The 23,914-nt window shown below is 32.5% G+C and overlaps 3 protein-coding genes across 4 annotated transcripts; 2 read left to right on the top strand and 1 right to left on the bottom strand.

Moving 5' to 3' along the window:
• Nucleotides 1-4,856: 4,856 nt before the first annotated feature.
• LOC133694598 (sterol 3-beta-glucosyltransferase UGT80B1-like) lies at nucleotides 4,857-13,509 on the top strand. Of its 2 annotated transcripts, XM_062116169.1 has the most exons (14): nucleotides 4,857-6,062; nucleotides 6,210-6,361; nucleotides 6,854-7,096; nucleotides 7,428-7,539; nucleotides 7,819-7,989; nucleotides 8,068-8,131; nucleotides 8,760-8,817; nucleotides 8,910-9,087; nucleotides 9,863-9,993; nucleotides 10,907-11,009; nucleotides 11,651-11,727; nucleotides 12,046-12,093; nucleotides 12,349-12,498; nucleotides 13,103-13,509. In XM_062116169.1, the coding sequence occupies exons 1-14, from the start codon at nucleotides 5,819-5,821 to the stop codon at nucleotides 13,298-13,300; spliced, it is 1,929 nt and encodes a 642-aa protein (XP_061972153.1). In that variant the 5' UTR covers nucleotides 4,857-5,818; the 3' UTR covers nucleotides 13,301-13,509. The 2 variants fall into 2 exon arrangements, with proteins under 2 accessions (XP_061972153.1, XP_061972154.1); XM_062116170.1 differs by lacking the exon at nucleotides 4,857-6,062 and having other exon boundaries at nucleotides 6,194-6,321.
• Nucleotides 13,510-13,817: 308 nt separating this feature from the next.
• LOC133694599 (citrate-binding protein-like) lies at nucleotides 13,818-14,880 on the bottom strand. The gene is made up of 2 exons (XM_062116172.1): nucleotides 14,467-14,880; nucleotides 13,818-14,263 (listed from the first exon to the last, which is right to left on the bottom strand). Exons 1-2 carry the CDS (start codon nucleotides 14,734-14,736, stop codon nucleotides 13,880-13,882), a joined length of 654 nt encoding a protein of 217 aa, XP_061972156.1. The 5' UTR covers nucleotides 14,737-14,880; the 3' UTR covers nucleotides 13,818-13,879.
• A 3,802-nt stretch (nucleotides 14,881-18,682) lies between these two features.
• LOC133695380 (protein PHLOEM UNLOADING MODULATOR) lies at nucleotides 18,683-22,044 on the top strand. Its single transcript, XM_062117355.1, has 4 exons — nucleotides 18,683-19,052; nucleotides 20,168-20,562; nucleotides 21,186-21,379; nucleotides 21,477-22,044. Exons 1-4 carry the CDS (start codon nucleotides 18,751-18,753, stop codon nucleotides 21,873-21,875), a joined length of 1,290 nt encoding a protein of 429 aa, XP_061973339.1. The 5' UTR covers nucleotides 18,683-18,750; the 3' UTR covers nucleotides 21,876-22,044.
• The last annotated feature ends 1,870 nt before the right edge of the window (nucleotides 22,045-23,914 follow it).

Here is a 23,914-nt window from a genome sequence, read left to right as displayed (position 1 = left end):
CTTTGAAGTAAATATGTTATTTCATAGAGAAAACATAGAGGAAGAAAATACAGATCTAGCTAGAGAAGTGGTAATATTTTTGATATATTATATACAAGGATAGCTTAGGTGTTTATTTCTTTACTTTTAGTTAACTTAGTATTTGTGAATCAATTAACCCTAATCACGTAATAACACTTATTAAGCATACAATATTTAATTACTTGACAATAATAAGATCAAGATAGGAGAATTTTATTTATGATAATTAACACACATGAAGAATTAATTTAATCAAAACTTATATTTTCTAAGTATCAAATAATCAAACAAGGTTTTAAAAATTAGATACTCTCGCTGTTTAAGTTAATTAGTCATGCATCCAACATAAACTATCAATTAGCAATATAGTTAAAACCAAAAAACATATGTTGCACATCATATATAATTTCAGTCGTCAATCATTAAATTTAATCATAGAAAAACATAAGAAATTGATATATCATAATTAAATTTAAAAAAATTCTAAGCATAAATACTCATGATAATTTAAAATCCAAGAATACTATCATCTTAAAATTGAAAACTAAGCTTATCGCAAATTCAAAAAAGATAAAAGATATAAAAAATAATTTTGAAAAAAAAATAGAATCCCTCCCTCTTTTCTCTTATTATCTGAACATGATTCCCCCTTTTTTTTTAAAGGTTAAGATCTATTATGGGGAACCGAGGAGGTGGAGAAGTTTCCTGTTGACTAATTTCTAATCAAATTATTTTAGGATTTCCCTACACTAATCTAACTCTAATGACTTGTGCATTGACTTTGACCTTTTAGAGAGGTTTTTTGGTCATGTGGAATCCTTGCCACATCATTAATGAGTTCCCTTATCATCATCTCGACATAGAAAAATAGGCTTGACTCTTGTTAGTTTGCTGGTTGGTTGTAGACCTGACTTCAAACATTTTATTCTATATCATCTGGATTAGTTATTAAGCTTACCATATAATCAAGTTGCATTAGAGGTTCTTTGGTAATTTAATAAATACTATTTAAAAATCAAAATAGTTGATGCGCGCATTACACGATTGGGTTGTTTCTTCACTATTCGGGCAGCACGTGAGGGTTATTCGATAACCAAATAATGGCTTTCAGGATGATGTTTGAAATGTCTTGGGGGATCCTCTATCTTTAGGGGGCATGTGTGGCTTCTTAATCTTTGATTTAATACTGACAATTTTTTTTTGTCTTCTTTTCTCTATCCTCCTCGATTTTCGCGTCTAAACCTTAAACTTTTTTAAAGTAGCTCTTCAATTTGTTATCCCTTTAGATTTGGTCCATGTTATTTTGATTACTATTTATTTTATTTGAAATAATTTATAAAATTAAATTTTGTTTGTCAATTTTATCTTCCCTTAACTTTTTCAATTATCAAATTTGGTACCCATTCTTTTTATTACTAATTGTTTTATTTGAGATAATTTTTAAAATTATTTTTTTATATAATTTCATCATTCTTCAATTTTTTTTTACTATCATATTTGATCATCATTCTTTTGACTTCTATTTTTTATTACTTTTACAAAAATTTTAAATCTATTTTTTCCTGATTTTATCCTTCAATATAAATTGATTGAGAATTGAGCTTCATGATTGAACTATGTCTAAGATTTTATAAGTTGTGAGAATAGGAGATTAACCCAAGTCTAAGAGAATTATCTGGGTTTGCTTGTTTTTTTTAAGTTTAATTTTTTTAGTTTCGTCATTTATTTAATAGGAGATTTGGCTCTATTATTTTTTTATTTGTTTTTTTATAGGATTTTTCACTAGTTTTGTAAAAGATCTGAGTTATCTCGTGTCTTTTTATTTTTTGTTCTTTGTCTAATTTAGCTCTTTAAAAATAAATTCATGACATGCTCATTTCATGATCTTTTGTTTCATTTGCTTTCTGGATCGTTGCTCTAACGACACATGTGGCTTCTTTCAGTGTCGTCATGCTACCTTTTCCTATGGCGTTATAACTATTTAAATGAATTCTTTTTTGGTGGTGCGGCGGTGTCTCCAAAATGCTTTTCTTTTTCTCATTCCAAGTATGATATATTGACAACTAATTTTTAATAGTTAATTATTGTTATTTTTTTTGCTTTATTTGTTGTCGATGCTTTTTTAATTGTATTATTAAATTAACCAAGCATATTGCACTCAGTAAAGTCAATAACACGAGTTTCAAATTCTTGCTTTTTAAAATATTGGCATCACCTAAACATTATTTTTTTCTATTAAAATGTTTTTAATCATGTTTGCAATATAACACAAATCACCTATCTAATAATTAAGTGCTGTAAAGAATTAGACTTGAATTTTGAGCTCTCATTTGTATAACCTGAGAAAGAAAGAAAAAACCCTAATATTCTATCTTCTTTACGAGTGATTTACTATAAGAAAATAAATTGGTTATTCATTGTTTAATTAACATGTTTTTAAAATATGAGCTCTTTTATATCAAAATTTAAATTCCTTCTTCAATTAAGTTTTAGGCGAATAACGCAAACATGCATTCATACGTTCATAATTAATTTCTTAATGGCTACCTTCCGGCTACCTTCCGGCTTCCTGTCAAACCTCGGTAAGGTGAAAAATCTTTTTATTATTTTATATAATTTGGTGTCAATATTAATTTCATCCGTTTCTTCTGCCTCTCTTTTTTTTTTTTAAAAAAAATAATAATCTAATTTCACCCTTTTCTAGTTCATCAAAATTGATCAATTAACAAAATACTAAAAAAAATAGTATTTTTATTATACACCACCTCATAAAACACTAGTAATTTCAATAATGCTTTGTCTTTTTAATTTATCTATACTTTTTTAATTTTAATTTTATTCTTTAAAATTTAGTCTTTTAGGGATTAAACTTTATAAATTGTTTTGATTTGTTTTTTAAAAGGTTATACCAATCACATGACTTAGATCTTTGGTTTGGTAGATTAACCTAGTTAGGTCAAGTTTCCCCCTCCCTTTCTCATTAATTTTTTTTTAATTTCATCCTTTAATATTTTATTGATTAATAATTAGATTTCATAATTTGTTGATGTTTGTTTCTTATAAGGTTTTCCAATTTTGTGACTTGAGTAACAAGTTTGACAGGTTAACCCAAGTTGAATCAGATAATTTTTTTAGTTTTTTTTAAGTTATTTTTTTTTCAATTTCATTATTCAACATTGAGTTGATTGGAAAATGTTTTTTATAATTTATTTCAATTTGCTTTCTATGAGATTACCCCAACCTCATGACTCGGGTTGCAAGTTTGGTAAGTTAACATGAGTTGTTTTTCCAGCTTACTTTTTATGAGGTTATTCCAGTCTCATGATTCAGTTTACGGGTTTAGCATGTTAACCCGGGTTGACTCAAATTATTTTTTATGCTTTTTTAATTGATTTATTTAAACTTTTATCATTCAATATTGGGTTGTTTGAGAATTGAGTTTCATAATTTATTTCAATTTACTTTCTATAAGGTTATCCTTATCTTGTAACTTAGTTCATGAGTTTGGTAGGTTAACCTTGATTGACTTAGGTTGTTTTTTAGATTCTTTTTTTAATTGATTTTTTTTAATTTCATCCTTCAACATTAAGTTGATTAAGAATTAGGTTTCATAATTTGTTTTGATTTACTTTCTATAAGGTTATCATGATCTTAATTATAACTATGGTTGTATAACTATGGTTGTGAATTTTCTAAGTTAACCCTAGTTAATTCAAGTTAATACAATATGTTGCTGTCTATTTAAAATAAAATATAGTATTAATTTTTAGGTTGTTTTCAAATATATAAATCAACTAAATTATATAATATCAATTTTTATATTTTTAAAAAAAATTATTAATGACACCTAGATTTTATATATATATATATATATATATATATATATATATATATATATATATATATATAATCAAGAATTTGATGCAACAAGTTGGATGGCGGCAATAGATTTATAGTTATATATTACCTTTGGCCACGACATTTTTAATAGATAAATTGTGTAATTAGCACTTAAAATATAATTAAATATCAAAATAACACAAGATGAAAATTTTTAGTAAAATAACACAGTTTAAAGATATCGCAGTTAAAAAACCATACATTTTAATAATGTCACAGTTCACACAACTGTGACATTGAGAAAATATCGTGTTTTTGAACCGCGACATTCTCAAGTAAACCATTTTAAGAAACGACTGAACATTTAATAAAATGATTGAATTGTAGTCAAAACAATCAGACTGTTTTAGCTACTGTAAGGTTTTGGGTTAATTTTGTGTTTTAAACCTTAAAAAGTTTATGAAATCATGGTATTTGTTAATTTAAAATTGTATTTACTTTATAATTTTAAAGAGTTAAAATATTTATAATTTTATTAAAATTTGGACAGAGTTTCCTTACCTTACCCAAAATTTTATCCTATTTAAAAAAACATACAAAAAAACTACAATAATAACAATCAACAAATTCTAACTAAACTCAATGTATTCTCATATTTCATTATTACAAATATCCCTAGTAATGTAATATATATATATATATATATATATATATATATATATATAAAATAATCAAAATTTATCAGTAGCACAACTACATCTATTTAGTATTTAGTTAATACCAAACTTCAAAAACACGGCATATAGTTATCTCGTTTCAAAAACATCATATTTAATAAACATCACGCTTTAAAAACACAATAAGATGAAACTATTTCATTTTACCGAATCTTCTTCAAATAATTTTTTTTTTTTTAAAAAAAACTTTTCAACGATCCACCGTCGAAAAGGGTCCTTCTTTCCTAGGACTTGAAATTCGTGTCCTCACCTCACTCTCGGAAAGCAGACTTGCTTACATAATCAACACCTGTTGAACTTGCCTCATTGTCTAAAAAATCTTGACCTCTCCATCTTCCAGGAAAAAAAAATATAAATTTCTTTCTGTGTATCTTTCCTCAATCAAGTGATGGTCATGATTCGTGAACAATTAATGAGTATAAAAACAGCCCTTATATTCTGTACATGGGCAGGAACGTTCCGGTCTTGTAGGGTTGTGTCTTGTGTGGTTTCCGTTTTTTTTTTCCTTTTAAATTTATTTAAATTCTTGCCTTTTATGGCGGTTTAAAGTTTTAAACACCCCGACAAATTCCTTACTTAACTTGCTTTGTTTATCCAATTGACTGGTTGTTGTGGTTGTCTGTTTGTTTTTTGCTTTAGTGTATTTCTTATTATAGCATTTAAAAAACTTTAATTCCGGTCTTTCTTTGGACTTTTGGCGCATACACACCTTCTTCTTCCTTGTTTACATTTATCTTCCACTCGCAATTTCAAGAATTTAAAATTGTGCCATGTGTTTGACGGCTATTGGAGTTCCGGGTATTGTTAGTTTTGCTTCGAGGTTGAGGTGTTAGCTGTAGTTTTTGGATGAGTTTGCGTAGTAAGGTGATTGGGAGTTGTTGTTGAAGGGTTTAGATTTGATGATCTGTGAGGTTTTTCAAGCTCAAATTCTTGAGGAGAAGTGAGGGTTTGTGCAGTGGGAACTGTTGGTGAAGGGTTTAAGATTTGGGGGTATTTTAAGTTCGACTTGATGATTTTGGTTGTATGGTAGTTTCAAGCTCTGAACTTGGAGGAGTCTGAGATTTGAGAAATTGGGATTTCTTGTTAAAGGGTTTTAAAGTTGGAAACCCGAAACATTTGATTAAGGGTTTTGCAGTTGTGGATTGGGTCCAGTGAAGATTTACTTGTTGATTCTGTTCTTGCGCACTTTGAGACTAGGTTGAAGCTGCTAATTGGATGAAATGGTTAATAATAGATTTGATCATCCATTAAAGCATTCAGAAGAGGAAGGACGGGGCAGCAACTATGATCTGAATAAGAGTTTTGATCAGACCAGTGGAGGTGATGAATCAGTGACAGTTGCTTACGTATCTTCGGAGGAACAATCTGAAGCAGGTTCTTCTCAGGAAGCAGAGAAGCAGAAGACGCCATTAGCTCTAGAGATTTTCAAATCAAAAAAATTGATTTTTCCTCCACCTCGAAGAGGTTAGTACTTGATATTTGGCAGCTTAAGTCGTTGTTTGTTTTGCTTTATACAGCGTACCTGATTGAAACTTTATTATACTTTTCCCTTTTGCATCATTATAGAGTTGATTTGATATGTTGTCTGATGTCAAGCATCTGATCTTGAAGGCTTGAATCTGTGCATCAATACTCCTGTTGACGATCACAGTCATCAGCTGTTTGATGATGATGATAATAATATTACATTCTATAGATCCAAGACGGAGAACAGGGCTTCAAGGTATGAGCTAAAATTGAATAGACTGTCAGAGCGTGAAAAGGTAATTAGCAAGATCACATACATGGATGCATCTGCAAATTTCCTTATGTGTGATCATATATATTGTTTGGAACCGATGCTAAAAGGCCAGAAATGATTTATGTGCATTATGCATATACCGTGTCTGATTATATATGATTCCCATGTTGTGTCTCTGCATAGCATATGCTCCTCGCCGATTTATTATCTCTTTTGAAATTCCCCAGTTTTATTTTAATTAAAATTACATGTTATTTTTGTTATGGCTCTCATAAACCAACATCTATGATTGTTGGAGTATCTGATAGCCTGCCTCTCTTTCCCCATTAACAAGGTTTCAAATATGAAAGTGTTGTTGCTCTATGACATTTATTGCTTGTTTATTTTGGCAATCTGATGATCGCTTGTCAAGCGAGATCTTTATCCTGTTCAGCTGGATCTGAATCTCTGAACTTTTTATGCCTGCATATGATTTCACTCTATTCTTCATGACTCATCTTACACTGGTTTTCAGAAGAAACTAATCATAGAGCTAGTCAAGATACAAAACGACGGAACAGTTGAGGTTGATATAAATGAAAATGCTCCTGTTGCTTCGGAGTTGTTAGAGCTTCACTCAGTTGAAGGGGCGTCCTTTTATGTCAATGATAGCATTTCTTGTTCTAAGAAATCAATTCCAAGATTGAAAATTGCTATGCTAGTGGTTGGGACAAGAGGAGATGTCCAGCCCTTTCTAGCTATTGCAGAAAGACTTCAGGCATGTTTGTACTAATTTACTGATTACTTAGTGTACTATTTTTATTTTTGCAATGTCATTTATGTTCTATGTCCTAGTTCCCATCTCTTGTATGCCCTATGTATTGATTTCGTTTATTATACTTGTATGCTTTTGTTTTTACTCAAGACAGAGTTGGGTGTTTTGTGCTTTATCCTTGTTATTTGCAAAATTCACTGCAATCTTGCCTAAGTTTTACATGATTCACTGTTAAAATCCTGATGTCAGCATCACATGTTCCCCAATCTCTAGTTTACTATATCATTATAGGTTTTGTAATTTAATTTGCAAATGATCCAATATTTTCTAGCAGGAATTCGGTCATCATGTTAGGCTGGCAACTCATGCTAACTTCAGCAGTTTTGTAAGATCAGCTGGTGTAGATTTTTATCCTTTGGGCGGTGATCCTCGGGTATTGGCAGAATGTAAGAGCTCCCTAATATTTTGAATTCCCTTTTGCAATATTTTCTTTGATCATGACTCCATCAACAACACCCTGAAAGTTGTTATATCGCTATGTGTGTCATTAATCTTCTTTAGCTTTGAGGAGATGGTGACTAAATGCATCAATATCTGGTTGACAAGTAGTTTCTTTTTTTTTAGCAGCTGTTAAAGCAGTACAGTTTGCTATTAATTGCAACCTAAGATATCAGTGTCCTTAAACTGAATGTGTTATTCGACTAAATGCGAGGACTTGTTTCCAGATATGGCGAGAAACAAAGGTTTCATCCCATCTGCACCAGGAGAAATATCCACACAGAGGAAGCAACTGAAGGCCATTATTGAATCTCTTCTTGCAGCATGCACAGAACCAGATATGGAAACTGGCGTGCCTTTTAAAGCCCAGGCAATTATTGCAAACCCTCCAGCATATGGTGAGCAAGCAGGAACTTAAGGATATAGTAAGATAAAATGGCATTCATCAAACTCTTAACTTTCCCCCTCTGTTGCAGGACATGTACATGTTGCTGAAGCTCTTCGTATACCAATTCACATTTTCTTCACAATGCCTTGGACGTGAGTATCGAGTGATCACTTGCTTGTGATTTGAAACTAACACTACTTGGAACACCTGAATCATCAGTTTGAATAACATTTATTTTGAAGAAAATCCTGTGTTGCCTGCTATGGTATGATTCTTCTACTGTTTTCTAGAAACAGAAGGATAGAGAACAACGGTTTTTCTTTGGATTCAGATTTAATGGATATGCTTTTTGACATTTCCATTAGTTTAACTAAAAGTACACATGATTGCTTGAGTCTCATGCTAATTATTTTGATCCATAGCTGACTTGGAAAATTCACATGCATTCTTTCTTAAGTGCATGAATTTCTGATTTAAGGAGAATCTGATGATTCTTGGATAATGCAACCAGAAAATCAATGGTGTCTGCACACGGGGGGCGCGGGAATACAGAAAGTGCCGTCGAGCCTATACCAGTACTAGTGTTTTGGCATGGTTAATAAAACAGGAAAAAGAAGGTTTAGAGACTGATATAAACCAAAATGGAAATTTGAGGAAAAGGTTAATAATAAATTTTAAAAGCATGTTATCTTTAGTGAATTATGCTTTGTTTATTTGATTGTTTATCTGTTAGTTTTCTACTCAAGGCTATGCCTTCTCACTTCCATCTTCAATAGGCAGGCCAACATATGAATTTCCTCATCCTTTAGCACGTGTACCTCAAAGTGCTGGTTATTGGGTATGTTCTTTCTTGGTGTCACATTTTCCTATAATTTCTTTTTTCCTGTGAACCATTGGACTAATCACCACAAACTGTTTCCATGGATCCAGCTTTCATACATAGTTGTGGATTTACTGATATGGTGGGGAATGAGAGGCTATATAAATGAATTCCGGAAAAGAAAGTTGAAGCTTCCACCGATCGCGTACTTCAGTACGTACCATGGATCAATATCTCATCTGCCAACAGGTTATATGTGGAGTTCCCATCTTGTGCCAAAGCCAAGTGGTAAGGTTTCCATTTAGTTATACTGTTGATAATCTTCTCAAGGTCAGATATCTATGTTGCTGTCTTCCTTATAGTGCCTTCAATCCATAACACATTGTTATTCGAGGATGCTACTTTCTCCAAATAATGTTACCTCTACCTCTCAATCAAAACCCAATTCTTTCCTTCTTCTTTCCTTTCTTTTTATTTTTATGGGAAGAGGCAAAATCAGGGACATGGTAAAAAGAAATTATTAGATGTTAAGCACATATCTAGCCTCAAAGGTTCATACAAAAATGTTTCTCATTTTAAATTTCTAGCCCGCACCTAGGATTGGTTTTTACTTACTGAACTATGATGAAAATACTTTGAGGTTATTCTTTCTTTAAACAGATTTCATGTTTCTATTGCTGAAGAAGAGCTTAGCTATTTACATGATTAAAAGCAGTCTCAAACTCAACATTTATTCTAGATCTGAGTACTTCTCAGCTGGAAATCTGAAGAGTCAGTTTAATCAGCCAATCATTATTATGTTTGTTACATTTTATTTTACTTATCTATTACCATTACTGCTTTTCTCCTCTAGTAGGGAGAGAGCTTGTCAGACCAATGTTTTTATTTGCTCTCAACCACTGATGCTAACTGGTATTCTTAATCAACTTTGATCTCCCCCCTTTGGTTCCTTTTGTGACATTAAGGGTGTTTTTCGTACAGTCTTTGTAATAATCTTTCTATTCAGCCAAATGCAAACACTCGTGCTTCATATGTATAATCGACTTTATTAACTTATCTGCAGACTGGGGGCCTTTAGTCGATGTTGTTGGTTATTGTTTGTTAAATCTTGGATCAAAATATGAACCTAAAGAAGAGTTCCTGCAATGGATTCAGAAAGGAACTGAACCCATATATATTGGATTCGGGAGCATGGTATGGTGATTTCCCTGAAGCTGTTATAGTTTCATTTTCATGCGTTTTTTTGTTTCTCTTTGTTTGTTCTGTTTGTTGGATGATGTACCTCACTATGCAATAGTTTTTTTTTCCCCTCTAGATGCTATTTAGTAGTTTGTAGTTCCTTTTGATACATATATACTGTGACTTTTTTTGTGAATCTCATGGGTGTTTGCTAGATTTTGGACCAGAACAACCTTTAATATTGATGAATGAACGAGGCCTAGAAGAGTTTGAGATTATATATGTTGGAGCTTGGTTGAAAATTAATTTATTTACCTATAATTTCCTAGTGTCAGTGAAAAAATAACCGATAACTTATGGCCAAGTATTGTAACTTGTGAAACCACAAAGTTCACTTTTAAACTTGTGCTGACTCTGGAAATGCCACTTCAAGAAAATCTTGTTCCTTGGTGATTTTGTAAATTGGTGTGTTATATGATTGAAGCTGAAGGATGAATTTATTAACTTGAGAAAAATTAGAGCTTTGATATTATCAACCAAATATTTCAATTACAGCTGAGTCCTCTGCTAAATTCCTATTCTCATATGACATATATGAGTGAAAAACTGTAAAGAAAAAAAGAGAGAAAAGATGTGATTGAAAAACACAATGCTAGTATGTTGGGCATGCTGTTCTCTGTATTTTTGGTTGAATATTTTTTTTATCTTTGCATGATCCACACTCCAATTAAGATTGCTGTCCTCAATAAACTTTGCATAGTTTCCTTTTTTTCCTGCTTCTTTATATCTCAAAATTAAATGTCTATTAATCCTTGTGTCGTCTTTCCATTATATTTTAAATTCATGTAGTTAGCCAATAGAATTTTCTTTTCTTCATCAAGTTTTCTTAGAGGACATAATTTAAACTACTATATGTTCGCTTGTGAAGCCTCTTGAAGATCCCAAGAATACTATGGACATAATACTGGAGGCTTTGAAAGATACTGGACAAAGAGGAATAGTTGATCAAGGTTGGGGAGATCTTGGAAATTGTAAGTGTTTTCCTTCCAGCTTTTCCTATGCCTGTTTGCAGATACTGATCACTTTTTCAAAGAGTCAGGTATAGCATAGTTCTCATTTGTATCAGCATACAAACGTCTTGATGTCTGCATATGGCTTTGTTGACTGGTGACTCTCTATTCATTTTTCTGTTATTTTACCTGGATTTGGTGATTAATTTGTGATTTAACAATTTAGTCAACAATAATCAAAAGGAATGCTTCACGTAGGCATAATTGAAGCTTCTAAATAAATATGTTTTAATTAGCTGTACAGATATCTACTTACTTAGAGTGTGGCACTTTCCAAGATTCTAAATAAATGTACTACTCTGTAAGTTATTACTTCCTTGGCTGATATTCATTGGGATTGGATTGCCTTCTTAGCTCGTGTTTTACTTTCTCATTCCCTTGTTTCTTCTATTAAGACATTCGTCTTCTATCCCATTCTTATACCACCACAACTTGTTTGATAGGAAATTGTAGCATTCCTCAAGTATTGTTACCAATTTGTCATCTGTCATTATAATAGTTTGAAATTGTGTGACTTTGGATTATAAAATGAAAACACATATGCGTACTACATTGTGAAATTCGTATAGTTTCTCTTCTGATTGTCGTCGTGTGTCTTGCAGTTATGGAAGTACCTGACAGTGTCTTCCTTTTGAAGGATTGCCCTCATGATTGGTTGTTTCCTCAATGTGCTGCTGTGGTGAGTGATATTATAAGATCGTAATTATGTTGCAAATTAGAACTTTGTGCACTTTGCCATTGTGGTCTTTTGTTTTTCCTTCTCCTTTTACCCACTTCCAATCATATTTTCTTCCTAACAACTCTGTAACTACTAGACAATCATAAATCATATGGGGATCTGTGGTATTGCCTAGATTTAATGATATGGATGAATGACAAGAATGCCATACTCTCTGTAATGAACACCTCCATTATAATACTGTGTTACTTGGAGTATATTTTGGTAACATTTGATAACCAGATAGTTGATTGGAAGATGTTTACAAATGAAATGCAGGTTCATCATGGTGGTGCTGGAACCACGGCAATGGGACTAAGAGCTGGGGTAAATGCTTTTTTTTTCAAATAGTTTATTATGATAATGTTCTCTTGACTTCATGTGAGAATGACCCATCAAAATAATCAGTTTCATTAAGCTTATTCTTTCTTGAAGATTTCCATGTCAATGAATCCGAAGTATTATGTGCTTGGCAATGGCATTAAGAGATTTAGCTTGTAACCTACTCAAATTATGCAACTCAATTGTTTATTAGAACCAATTTTTACATGTTGACCTTGTCTCCAAAAATGTTAATTGTAGTGCCCGACAACTATAGTGCCATTCTTTGGCGATCAGTTCTTCTGGGGTGATCGAGTGCATGAAAAAGGACTAGGACCTGCACCGATACCAATAGCTAGGCTCAGTGCTGAGAGCCTTTCAAATGCAATAAGATTCATGCAAGAGCCTGAGGTAATTGCAATGTGTTGTACATGGAAGAGTTGATTCATATAATATCACAAATATATTAGATTTCACTGGTATGATTTTATCTTCTTGTTAGTGTTTTTTGGTGTTTGCAATAGTAGTTACCTTAATTATCAGAAAATCTTGCTAATTCCTTTTTTTGGGTATATTTGTTATTGGTTGATCCTTCCAGTCATCTTTTAATAATTTTCACAATAATTCTCAAGTTACAAGTCACAGCACTATTTTCACTGCGATTTAACAATTTTTTGTTACGACTCACTTTCATCTAGTTTTATCAATTGGGTGGCGTCTTATGACTTTTATAAAAACCACCATCAAAGGTGCTTTCCAGGTGCAGAACGATTTCATGTTCTCAAGAAGATAAAATGTTTATTGAAACTCAGCTGAATCTAGGTTCTAAATGGAGCATAATTGTTCGTGATTAACCATTTTTGAATTCTTCCTCCATTATGTTTTCATATCCATCATGCTAGCTTATCACCAAATTGCAACTTGAAATGGGAAGTTGCATGGTCACTCATCCTATGCACTACTTTTATAAGAAGCTGCCTTTTCAAATTCCTAATGGGACTTTCAACTTGGTCAGGTGAAATCTCGAGCTGTGGAATTGGCTAAGTTGATAGAAAATGAAGATGGTGTTGGAGCTGCAGTTGATGCATTTCACCGACATTTGCCTCCCGAGCTACCCTTGCCTGCCTCATCTTCTGAGGACAATGAACAGCCGAACCCCCTGCAATGGTTTTTTATCCAAATTGAAAAGTGGTGCTGCCTATCCTGTTCATAAGCTTCTTGGAGGGTCTTTCCGTGTCGTGTAGATGTTTTTTTGTTTTCATTTTCTTTTGACCTTTACAAGTAAAACATAATTTGTTTTAGACATTCCATTCATTCCATTCATAGCTGGTATGGTATTGAGGGCTACATGTAAGGTTACTTTGCCAACACCTTGTTACTTTGTGACCTGCTATTAAAAAAAAAGAGACTTGGGTTGCTGAATTTTGATTGAATTTATGGCAGCATATTGTGGCAAATCAAAGCCAGGTGAGTGTGAGGAAACGCCCTTGATAAATACAGTATTTGACAGGATATTTTGAAACATCTAGTTCATCGAACTGAACTGCAACACAACCTGATCATGTTTTAACCTATAATCACTCTTATCAATGGTAGATTCTTAGGTGCAGTGTTCAAAATCACGAAACCATTTCAAGGTATTTTTACATCCCATCCCGTAAAGGGCATTTGAAAGCCAATTATTTCGGATTTTTTCAAAATCACTTGAGAGAAACAGAAGCAGAGAGAAATACTTTAAATCTCAATTATTTTTCACACCAAAAGCCACCTTATTACATATCCACACACATTATCACTTCTTATATATTTTGATGTCTCTCCACCTTGATTCCATGTAATAGCTTATATTGCGAGGAGCAGCATAGACTCCACATTTGAAGTACAGATCGCCAGGCCCTTGATCGTGGGTTGAATATCTCTCTTCACCATCAATGAATACAGTCAGCCTACCTCCATCCACATCATGGATTATATTTAGCCTGAACCACTTGTCATAAAGATCAGTAGCCACCAAGTCTCCGCTATAGTACCTCATGTTGCCATCGTAGATCCTTAGTATCAAAGTGGTTGCTCCATGAGACGCACCATGTATCTGTGCTACTGTCACACCTGATGTTCCATTTGGCACAAAACCATAGCCTTCAAATTGCCATACTCCTGATGAATAGTCAAGACCCTACAAATTCCACAAACCAAACCAGTTAGAGAATGTGAAGTATATACGTCCCAGTAGCTTGGACTGCATTTCTTTAGAGTTATTCTGTAAATTGTATTTAAAATACACATGATGCAGACAATGAACTATCTATAATTCGGTAGGCAATTTTTTGATTTCCATATCCTTTAGCTAAGAGAGAAGGAAAGGGGCAAGGGGGTTACTGTAATGCGAACTTCAGTTCTTGGTTGGGTGTTGCTACTGGGGTCATGTGGCTTATCTGTAGCATAGACCCACAAATGGTGTATTCCATCTTCATAGCTGTATCGCTCATTTAGCGGTACGTTATATGGCTTCTGCAGCACAAAATTTGCTTCTGTTAATGGCACAGGGGTGAAACCATCTGTAGGATCAGCAGCACTGCATAGAAGATTGAAGCTCTTTAATGAGACAAGGGCCAAAAAGAGAAGCAGATGAGAGTAAGATCTTTCCATTCTTACTTCCCCTTTCCTCAACTCTCGCTAGAATACTGGTGTGAGCTTTAAGATGCTCAAAGCAGGTATTTGTAGGTCAGCAAGAACATTTGAAATGAATTAGTTTGGGAATTAAGAATGAAACGTTGGACTTGCATGGATGTCTTTTCTTACAATTGAAAACTAAAGATAATATACCTCTTTGACCAATGTCCAAAAAAAAATAAATTTCTCGAACATGAACTGCCCAGTTACTTCCATTGAGGCAGGTACATTTCCTTAAATTAAATATTACCTTCACATGCACTGTGGTATTTTCTGTATCCATAATCCATGGATTCTGTATAAGAACATGCTCCTTTCTTCTTATCATCACTCGTGTTCTAGTGCTATAAATATTATTCCCTTAATAATTAACGAATGAACCCAGGTGACCTGAGCAAGAAATTTTCAATCCATCTTGCCCTGGGTAGAAGCCAACAACTTGTTCAGGCTGGAAGTAGCTGCCTCTCTTCTCCGCCAATCCCTGATCATTCCATTTCATACGGTGCACGAAGCCATATTTTAACTTTGTATCCGACGCTACTTCATGGAGTTTACCTGATTTTCCTCCCCACGTTCACGTCATTGCCTAGTAAACAATCTTGTTTTCATCCAGTACAAAATAGAACTCTATTATAGATTGGATGCTTCCAAGAGTTGCAGCTTCTAATTTAATGTTTAGTTTGATTAATCTTTACAAGTTAATCTAAATAATTTCGAAAAAACTATTTTACCCAATGTTCCAAGCTCCACACTAATAAACAACCACATCATGAAAAAAAGAGAGAGAGAGAGGCACCTTTACAAGTGAACTCACTCATCTCCATCCGAAGAGAGTTTGACTAACCCCCTCCCCATGAAAATTTTAATATTTTTTAAATATTTATCCCATAATCAATTTTTAAAATTATTGGTGGAAAAGAAATGAACAATTATGAATTCCTCTCCATGCAATACTAGCTCGTAGCTATAAGAGCTACAAAAACCATCACGGGGTTTAGGGGAAGAGAAGTTAATAAATAAATAAATAAATAAATAACCCTTAATTATTCATCATTTTCACCTGCATCACGGCCTACACTCTTTGTCGTTTTAGGTTCACGTCCCTCTTTTTATGATTTAGTCATCGAAGAATCTCTCATTCCATAAAAGCAGACTTGTTTTTGTAGATGTTTCACTGCATTTAGGGTATGTTTATTTCTTGAAAAATAATTTTTAAAAAATAATTTTTAAAAAATATTTTTAAAACACAAAAACAAATAAATTTTAATTAATCACTGGAATTTGAATATCCTTATTTTTATTTTGAATAGTGAAATCTTCATCCTGAACACTAGGCGTGAAGTTCACAATTACTGTTCGCTAGGATAATGTGTATAATATTATGGCTATTTTTAATAATATCATTTTATTCATTAAAAAATGGTCTCTGGCTTAAAAAAGATCGTAATTGATAATCTTGAGGTTATGTCTATTTAATCGCTATTTATTACCAAAGTTTTTAAAACTAAAGCACACCTGCAAATCATGTGATTGTTTATTTATAAATGGAGTTTGACTCTATATCAGGTTTTGTTTGATTAGTTTTTATAAATTGATTTGAGTTATTTTTTATTTTTTAATTAAAAATTAATAATCATAAATATGTTTACTGAGAATAGATTTTGACATTAATTAATGAAATTATTTCTATTTTTTTAGTTAATTTTTTTATTTAACGTGAAATTTATGGTTTTAATATCTGGTGGTTGATTTTAATTCATGCTTTCTTCTTTCTTCAAAAGAAAAGGAGGGGCTTTTAATCATTGCTGTTAAACAAACTTATAACATAATTTTTCAATAATGATTTAAAAATAAAAATAATTTTTTGCAAATAATGTCAAATAAATAAACCTGATCAATCATGTGTAATAGTCTTTGTAAATCATACTCACTCTTTTTTTTTCTTTCCCGATAACGAGTTATGATATTTTAAAAAATTTAAGCAAGTTAAAGGTAAGATTTATGTTTCTGATAATTAATTAATATTTTTTGTTCTAACAATTTGATTTATTTTCTTTAACCAAAGCAATCGGTTAGTGCTTGATATCTATAAAAAGTCATTTTTAATGAATTTAGAAATTTTTTAATATTTAAATAAATATTTTTTTAAAAAAAAACAATGATAATATAGAAAAAAACTCTAAAAATAAATATATAGTCGACAATTGAGATTGAGAAGAGGTCAGCAGGCAAAAATCTAAGGAAGCGTGCAGTGTCACTGCACCTTAACAATTTTCGAAGTAAATGAGTAAAAGGGCCATCAATCTATCTAATCGTCTGTCTTTTTATTTAGAGAAGGAAAAAAAAATCATACTATAAGGGAATAATTATTATATTCTTTTTTACTAAATCAGATTAGATTTTGTCAAACATTAGCTCGACTTTATTTTAAAAAGGGAAAAAAAATAACCCGACTGGAGTAAGTTTTGTTGTTTTCATTTACCTACTCGGCGCAAGTTAATGTGCCTCGTTTTTTAAATTTGGGCTTTAGTAGAATTATGGATTGGGCTTTTATTAAAAACAGGATTCTAGATTGGGCTTTAATGCTTGTCATCCAGGCCGTTATCAGCCACAATATCAGGTCTGAATCTAATACAATTCATTTAGTTGTCCTGTCGTCGAAAGGACAAAAAAATGTGGTAGCCCAGAAACTATCGTAGAACGACCTCTAAAAACAGGTTTAAATTGGCTTTAGACTTAACATATAAGCTCAAGTCGAGACATGGTAACCTGGGTTTTGAGCATCTCGACTCATTTGCATCCTCGCTGTTGTAACGATGTATTTTATATATATATTTTTACCTCACTCCTAAAATCCATGTTCAAACAAGGAACTAAAAACAAGAATATTTTTATGTTTAATTAAGCACTGAATTTAAATATATATGGGTTTGGTACATGATAAAACCAAATATTATTGAACTCGATCAGGAGTTAAGTCCAAGCGTATATGGATCTAATAAACTGCTAAATCTAACATTCTTGAATTCAGCTGGATTCTGATCCCAAGTAAAAGAGGTTTTAACAACCCCACTAGAATTTATATTGGATCACGAGACTCTGATAAGTCAGGTATATTTTTTCTCTGATAAGTTACATATATTTTTTTTCTAACATATAAATATATTTTAATGCTATAAAAAAAATGACTTTTTAGTTATTCCCTCCACCAAAAGACAAGAAGAATGGGCATAAAGAGCCAATGGATTCTAAAAAAAAAACACCGGGGAGATATATATAATTACATGCATTAATTTATGATACTCTTATTTTATCAAGGCATCAAGCAAGCACCACGCATATTCTTCGCAATTAAAATTGTGGCTTTAAGCATGCAATACCACGACTAGCTATCACATATTTTGTATTGTTATCTTAATAAAATTTAATTCGTGATGATCCAATAAATTTAATGATTTAATTAGCTTGATTAAACCTTGTTAAATTAATATTAAAAAACAAAATATTATAGTTTTAATAAAAAACAATTATTTTAAATTGATTTACAAATATAATCTAATTGATAATTTATGTACGTTTTTAGATATTAATGTCTACCGGTCGTTTAGTGATGTGATAATGATTGTTTTTATTTAAAATTTTATTTATAAATTATTTAAAATAATACTATTTTATTTTTTAAAATTTATTTTTGAAATAATATATAAAAATGATAAAATATCAAAAAAAAATTAATTTATAAAAAAAAAATTCTTTTTTTATAAAAACACCTTTAAAATAAAAAAACAAAGAGAGAGACAAAAGTACTGATGGTATAATGTTCCTTACTTCTGGCTGTAAGGGTCAGAAAAGAATAAATAAATGCCTCTCATTTTTACATGCACAGTAGATCACAGTAAAAACCTGTTCCTAATAAGACCTCGAATCTCCGACTTTTCTTACACCACACTCACTGTCTATTTTTTCCCACTACTCATCACCACTGCCACCATGAGGCGGTGGGTCTCACCGCCTAAAACCACCGCCGGTTTAGGGCTGGCGGCAATTTCTTATGTAGTGGTGGACTATTTGCGCCACCTTTCCCCAACTTGGCACGAGCGTCTCCAGCCAGCATTATGGTCAATACTCGCTCTCATCGCCGTCTCTCGTGTCCCTTTCTACAAGCACTGGTCGTCTGAGTTTAGAGCTGCCATTCCCTTTGTTGCTTCTATGCTGTTTATGCTCACTTGCCTTCTTTTCGAGGCTCTCTCTGTGCGCTTTGTCACTGCTGTTCTCGGTCTTGATTGGCACAGGTAATTTCACAGTTGCCTTTTTCTGTTTTAATATATCCTGTGTTTTTGGTTTTTAGAAGTAATGATTTTTGGAACTAGTTTGTATTTTATTTCTGTTCTTTTTTGCTATGGTTTCTTCTGCGTTATGATAGCTGTTTACTTACTGATTTAGAAAGATATTAAATTAGCACTGGATCTGAGATGGATTTGACTTTGAATATCCAGTGATATAATTAATGAAGCAACTGAACCGGAATCTATATCAAGGAACATTTCCAGTATAGTAGATTCTGATTGGTGAAAGGATATAAATCTTGATTCGGGTCAGCCAAAGGCCCAGGTGGATGTTAATTGATTTAGTGTAAGAATCAGAATGAACTCTGACTATGTTGTCCAGATTTTTGCCCAAAACGATGGCTGCTGTTTTTGAGGCTTAGGGAAATAAGGACAACTACTCTGCATTTAGGTCTTTATGTATTGCAATCGCAAAGACTGCCTGTTTCTATTAAATGCTTTGCATCTCCGTATTTAGATGAATTTATTTGAGAACCTTAGGAGTCCCTTGCATGGAATCTCTAGAGAGAGTTAAGAAAGAAAACCAGTACATATGTAGGTGTTCAGAGCCTTGAAATTCACATGTGTGTTTAGTTGTGCTAGTTGATGAGCTGCAGATGGTTTTCAAGATTGTTTTCATCCTGGCAATAAATCCATTATGCACTGCTTTCCCAATGAAGAGCAAATTCTGAATTTCAACCGGAGGATGTAAATGTTTGAGGTCTCTGCTTCAAAATTAAGATCCGTTAAATTCTCAGTGTATCCTTGCTGAACCCGTACTTGAGAATAGGTGTAGAATTATTATTTCCCCATGAAACATTATGTAGGCCCTGAAGAATCATAAATTTTGTACTTCTTGCAACAAATTGTGAATGTTATTTAGTGGTTTACTCATTTCAAAATGAAAATCCCCGATAATTATACAGAGATTTAACTTGGAATGACTTGTATTTGTTGAAGTTGTGATATATCCTGCCAGTTTCCTGCCAAGACTATAGCTTTCATCTCCTCAACTATTTAGATTTAAAACAATAGCCATAAATGTTTACGGTATTCATGGTTGGCTTGATAATGTTGAGCAGTGATACATCTCCTCTACCTGACACCGGCCAGTGGTTGCTCCTTTCACTGAATGAAAAGCTTCCAGAGACATTGGTTGAGATTCTAAGAGCTCGTATTATTGGACTGCATCATTTCCTGATGTTGTTTATGATGCTGGCTTTCTCCGTGCTATTTGACTCCGTAGAAGCTCCTGGACTTGGTCTCGGTGCAAGATACATGTTCACTATGGCAATTGGCCGTCTTCTACGGGCTATAACTTTTGTATCTACAATTCTACCATCAGCCCGGCCTTGGTGTGCTGCAGCTCGGTTTAGAGTCCCTCCATACCCACATCACTGGGCTCAGAAATATTATGTTCCTTATGCTTCAGATGCAAATGCTATTCGTCAGATAATAAATCAGGATATAGCTTATGGTATGTTTATATTGAAATTGAATTGCAGTATTTGTTTGGCTTCCTGAATTTGGTGTTCTGATGTTTTTATCAGACTCTAGAAGGCATTTTAATAGTTCTTTTAGCCATCATGAAGCTTACAAACTCTTATGGAACTATTTGGAAAACATAACTCGTTGTTACATTCTATTTGAATGCACTGCTCAGTTCACCAAGTGGGTGAATCACATTGTTCATATTCTTCAAGTCACTATAGCTCATAACCGTAAATTATTTTCTTGTGAATGTCAAAGGGGATTCATTTCGAGCTACTTTTACCAGAATGAGATGTTTATATTGTTTTTTTTTTTGTGCCACTGGCACTAAACAAATGGGTTATGTAGTTTCTTTGATAAGAAGATTTAAAAGTTCTGACGAATTCAATCTAATTGATTTAATTCCTCTAGATGGTCTTTTAGTGTAGACAAAGTTCTTAGGCCTGTTCTCTACCAGATGGATTTTATAACTAATAAATATGTAGTTGCTGTATGAACCGTGCTTTATTTCATTACTAAGCAGTCGAAAATTATGGCAGATGTGCACTTCTGCAAAACACTTTTGAAAGGAAATTTTTGTTGACGTTTTCTTTCTTTTCATTTTTCCAGCTGATACTGGGGAATACCTCGGTGATTACCAGCCAGATTGGGGTTCCATGAACTTCCTCATAAATTTCTTACGACCCACGCCTGCAGAAGGAGCATCATGGTATAGTCTTCTGAAGAAAGCTGGAGGTGGCTGCAATGACCTCCTATACAGCGGCCATATGCTTGTTGCCGTGCTGACAGCTATGGCTTGGACGGTAATCTTGTACTATAAACTTTGAAACTGCTTTGTCCCATCATCTAATGGCAATTGCTCTGAAGTTTGAACTCAATTTTTTTGGCATATGATTGTAGGAAGCTTATGGAGGCTGTAGCTCAGCTTTCATATGGCTGCTTGTGATGCACAGTGCCCAGAGAGAAATTCGGGAACGCCACCATTACACAGTAGACTGTGTGGTGGCCATTTATGTAGGCATCCTTCTCTGGAAGATGACTGGTTTTATCTGGCCAGCCAAGGATTCAATGAGAAGTAGAAGACTTGCAAAACTTGAGAGAATTCAAGGTAGACTAATCCAAGCAGCGAAAGACTCGGACATGGACGAAGTGAGGGAGCTTCTCAAGGAGGTTGAGTTGGGCACTCAGGAGAGCCAGAACAAAGGCCACAGTAAGCATTTGTGGTTGTTTTCTTGTGCGACCATTTTCTCTGCACTAACAATTGTCCTTCTAGCCTTCACATGGACAAGCGACGGTTGATTTCACGTTTTTCTCTCATGGTTATGAAGGTTTCGGCAGTGTAATTCCACGCATGTAATATTTTCATTGTTGTTGTTGGTGTCAGAACTGGGCTGCGGGAATTTCATGGAATTGTGCCAATCCCCAAAAAAGATGATGAGATTAAAAGCAGCTTCTTACAGGTCCATAATTGAAATTTATGTAGGATACTAGTCTTCTACCACGATATACTGGCATATAAGTAAAAAAAAAAAAAAAACTGAAAAACTAATTAAATTGAAAAAACTAGAAAACAAATAACTAAAAAAAGTAAATTTAAAAAAGAAATTAATTAGAATTTTAAAAAAACTGACTAGTTTAGTTTTGATTTTATGAGCTTGAAATTAAAATAACTGTACTGAAAAAACTGAGTTATATAAAAAAAATTTAGTTAAATTGATTTTTATTTTAAAATAATCAAACTGAACTAAAATCGGTTAGTTTGAATCGGTTTTGATTTGATATTTTTTTAAAAAGAAATTAAATTTTTTTTTATAAAAACTAAATCGAAAATAATTACCTACACAACATTATAAAAAGTTAATTAGAACTTGTATAATTTTTTAGATTCAGATTTTTTTTTTATGACAAGTGTTGCTAGAACTCCAACACCATCGTCTTGATATACAATGCGCTACAAAACTCCGTGCGAATTGGAGAATGATCCAGGAGCGAAAGAAATGGAAGAAGGGAAAATTTATCCAAGGAATAGCAGATCGAATATACATGAAAAAAGTTTCATTTCAAATGTGTTTTTACTCGTAGTTGTACTTTTACCTATGCTACTCCTGATTGTACCCGTACAATAAATAATGGATTCAACTTTATTTATAATATCAAGAATTTATTTGTTTTTATATTTTAAAAGTATTTAAAAAAATAAATTTTTTCCATATTCAAATTAATTTGAGATTAATAATAAAATTTTCAATATATTTTTAAATAAAAAATATTTTAAAAAACAACTATTATTATAATACTTTAAATTCAATAAATTTCTAATTATTAAAGTAAAGATAAACTCTCAAAATCAACCACATCAATCCAGCTAGGTAAACCTTTTTGTTTAACTATCATAGACTTGCTAAGTCTAAATTAATTTAATGTTATGTTGAAAAAATCTATTTTGGAATATTTTTTTACTCCAAACACCTATAAAATATCTTAAAAATCATGACAAACTCATTTATGATTTCAAAAAATCCAAAAAACTGTCTAAAAAACCGAACTTATCCTGAAACTAAAAATCAACTCGAATTCAGATCTGTCATGAACTTTTAAGGTACAAAAACACTCAATACAAACTCCTCGCATCAAATGAAACAATTTGACACAGAAATCTCTTATTTTAATGGTCTAAATCGGTGCCAACAACAAGTTTCTTTCTCTACCGTTAAAATTCGGCGACTTTTCTCTCTCTTCTTTCTCAACCAGAGACAAAAAAAAAACAAAAAAAAATATTTGTATCTAAATAGAATTAGAATAATTACAACGAACCACGATTGTATAATTTGTGTGATTGTTTAAGTTGGAAGATCAAAGTAAATGTTTTCAAAACTTATGGTACGTTACTTATGTTTGCTATATTTTTCATTTTGATTTTTCTTTTTCTAATCTCACTCTTTCATAAAAATATGAAATCAATTATTTCTTAAATAGAACTTGATTGTCCAAAAATAAAATTCAAGGTTCATACTGAAAAAAAAAATTTTATACAATAACAAACATACATTAAAAATCACACACGTTATATAAGCAGTAATAATTAATTTATCTCCCTTCAATCAATCATAAAAGGAGAAGGAGACATGGGTGGTGAAGATCCAAAAACCTTCAATAGGCTGCTAAAATTCCACCTTTCAGATCAGGTGATTCAATAAGCCCATTTACACATGGGCCTTGAACCCATTTTCATCTAAGAAAATTCTAATACTGGTAAAAGAAAGATGGCGCGTGGAAAATGGGCACCTTAATTAATCTATTTCCAGGAATGCAGGACAGGGCTGTCGCTTCTCCAGTTT

Source organism: Populus nigra, chromosome 5, assembly GCF_951802175.1.
Source record: "Populus nigra chromosome 5, ddPopNigr1.1, whole genome shotgun sequence".
Taxonomy (NCBI): Eukaryota; Viridiplantae; Streptophyta; class Magnoliopsida; order Malpighiales; family Salicaceae; genus Populus; species Populus nigra.
The sequence above is the reverse complement of the archived record's forward strand: the minus strand, read 5'-3'. Positions and strand labels throughout refer to the sequence as shown.

Bases quoted from the DNA above. Each gene is read 5' to 3' on its own strand.
- LOC133694598 (XM_062116169.1), top strand. From the start codon at position 5,819: ATGGTTAATAATAGATTTGATCATCCATTAAAGCATTCAGAAGAGGAA. The intron at 9,994-10,906 runs GTATGGTGATTT...TCGCTTGTGAAG, and splicing joins ATATTGGATTCGGGAGCATG to CCTCTTGAAGATCCCAAGAA. The intron at 11,728-12,045 runs GTGAGTGATATT...AATGAAATGCAG, and splicing joins TTCCTCAATGTGCTGCTGTG to GTTCATCATGGTGGTGCTGG.
- LOC133694599 (XM_062116172.1), bottom strand. From the start codon at position 14,736: ATGGAAAGATCTTACTCTCATCTGCTTCTCTTTTTGGCCCTTGTCTCA. The intron at 14,264-14,466 runs GTAACCCCCTTG...TGGAATTTGTAG, and splicing joins GAACTGAAGTTCGCATTACA to GGTCTTGACTATTCATCAGG.
- LOC133695380 (XM_062117355.1), top strand. From the start codon at position 18,751: ATGAGGCGGTGGGTCTCACCGCCTAAAACCACCGCCGGTTTAGGGCTG. The intron at 19,053-20,167 runs GTAATTTCACAG...AATGTTGAGCAG, and splicing joins CTCGGTCTTGATTGGCACAG to TGATACATCTCCTCTACCTG. The intron at 20,563-21,185 runs GTATGTTTATAT...TCATTTTTCCAG, and splicing joins AAATCAGGATATAGCTTATG to CTGATACTGGGGAATACCTC.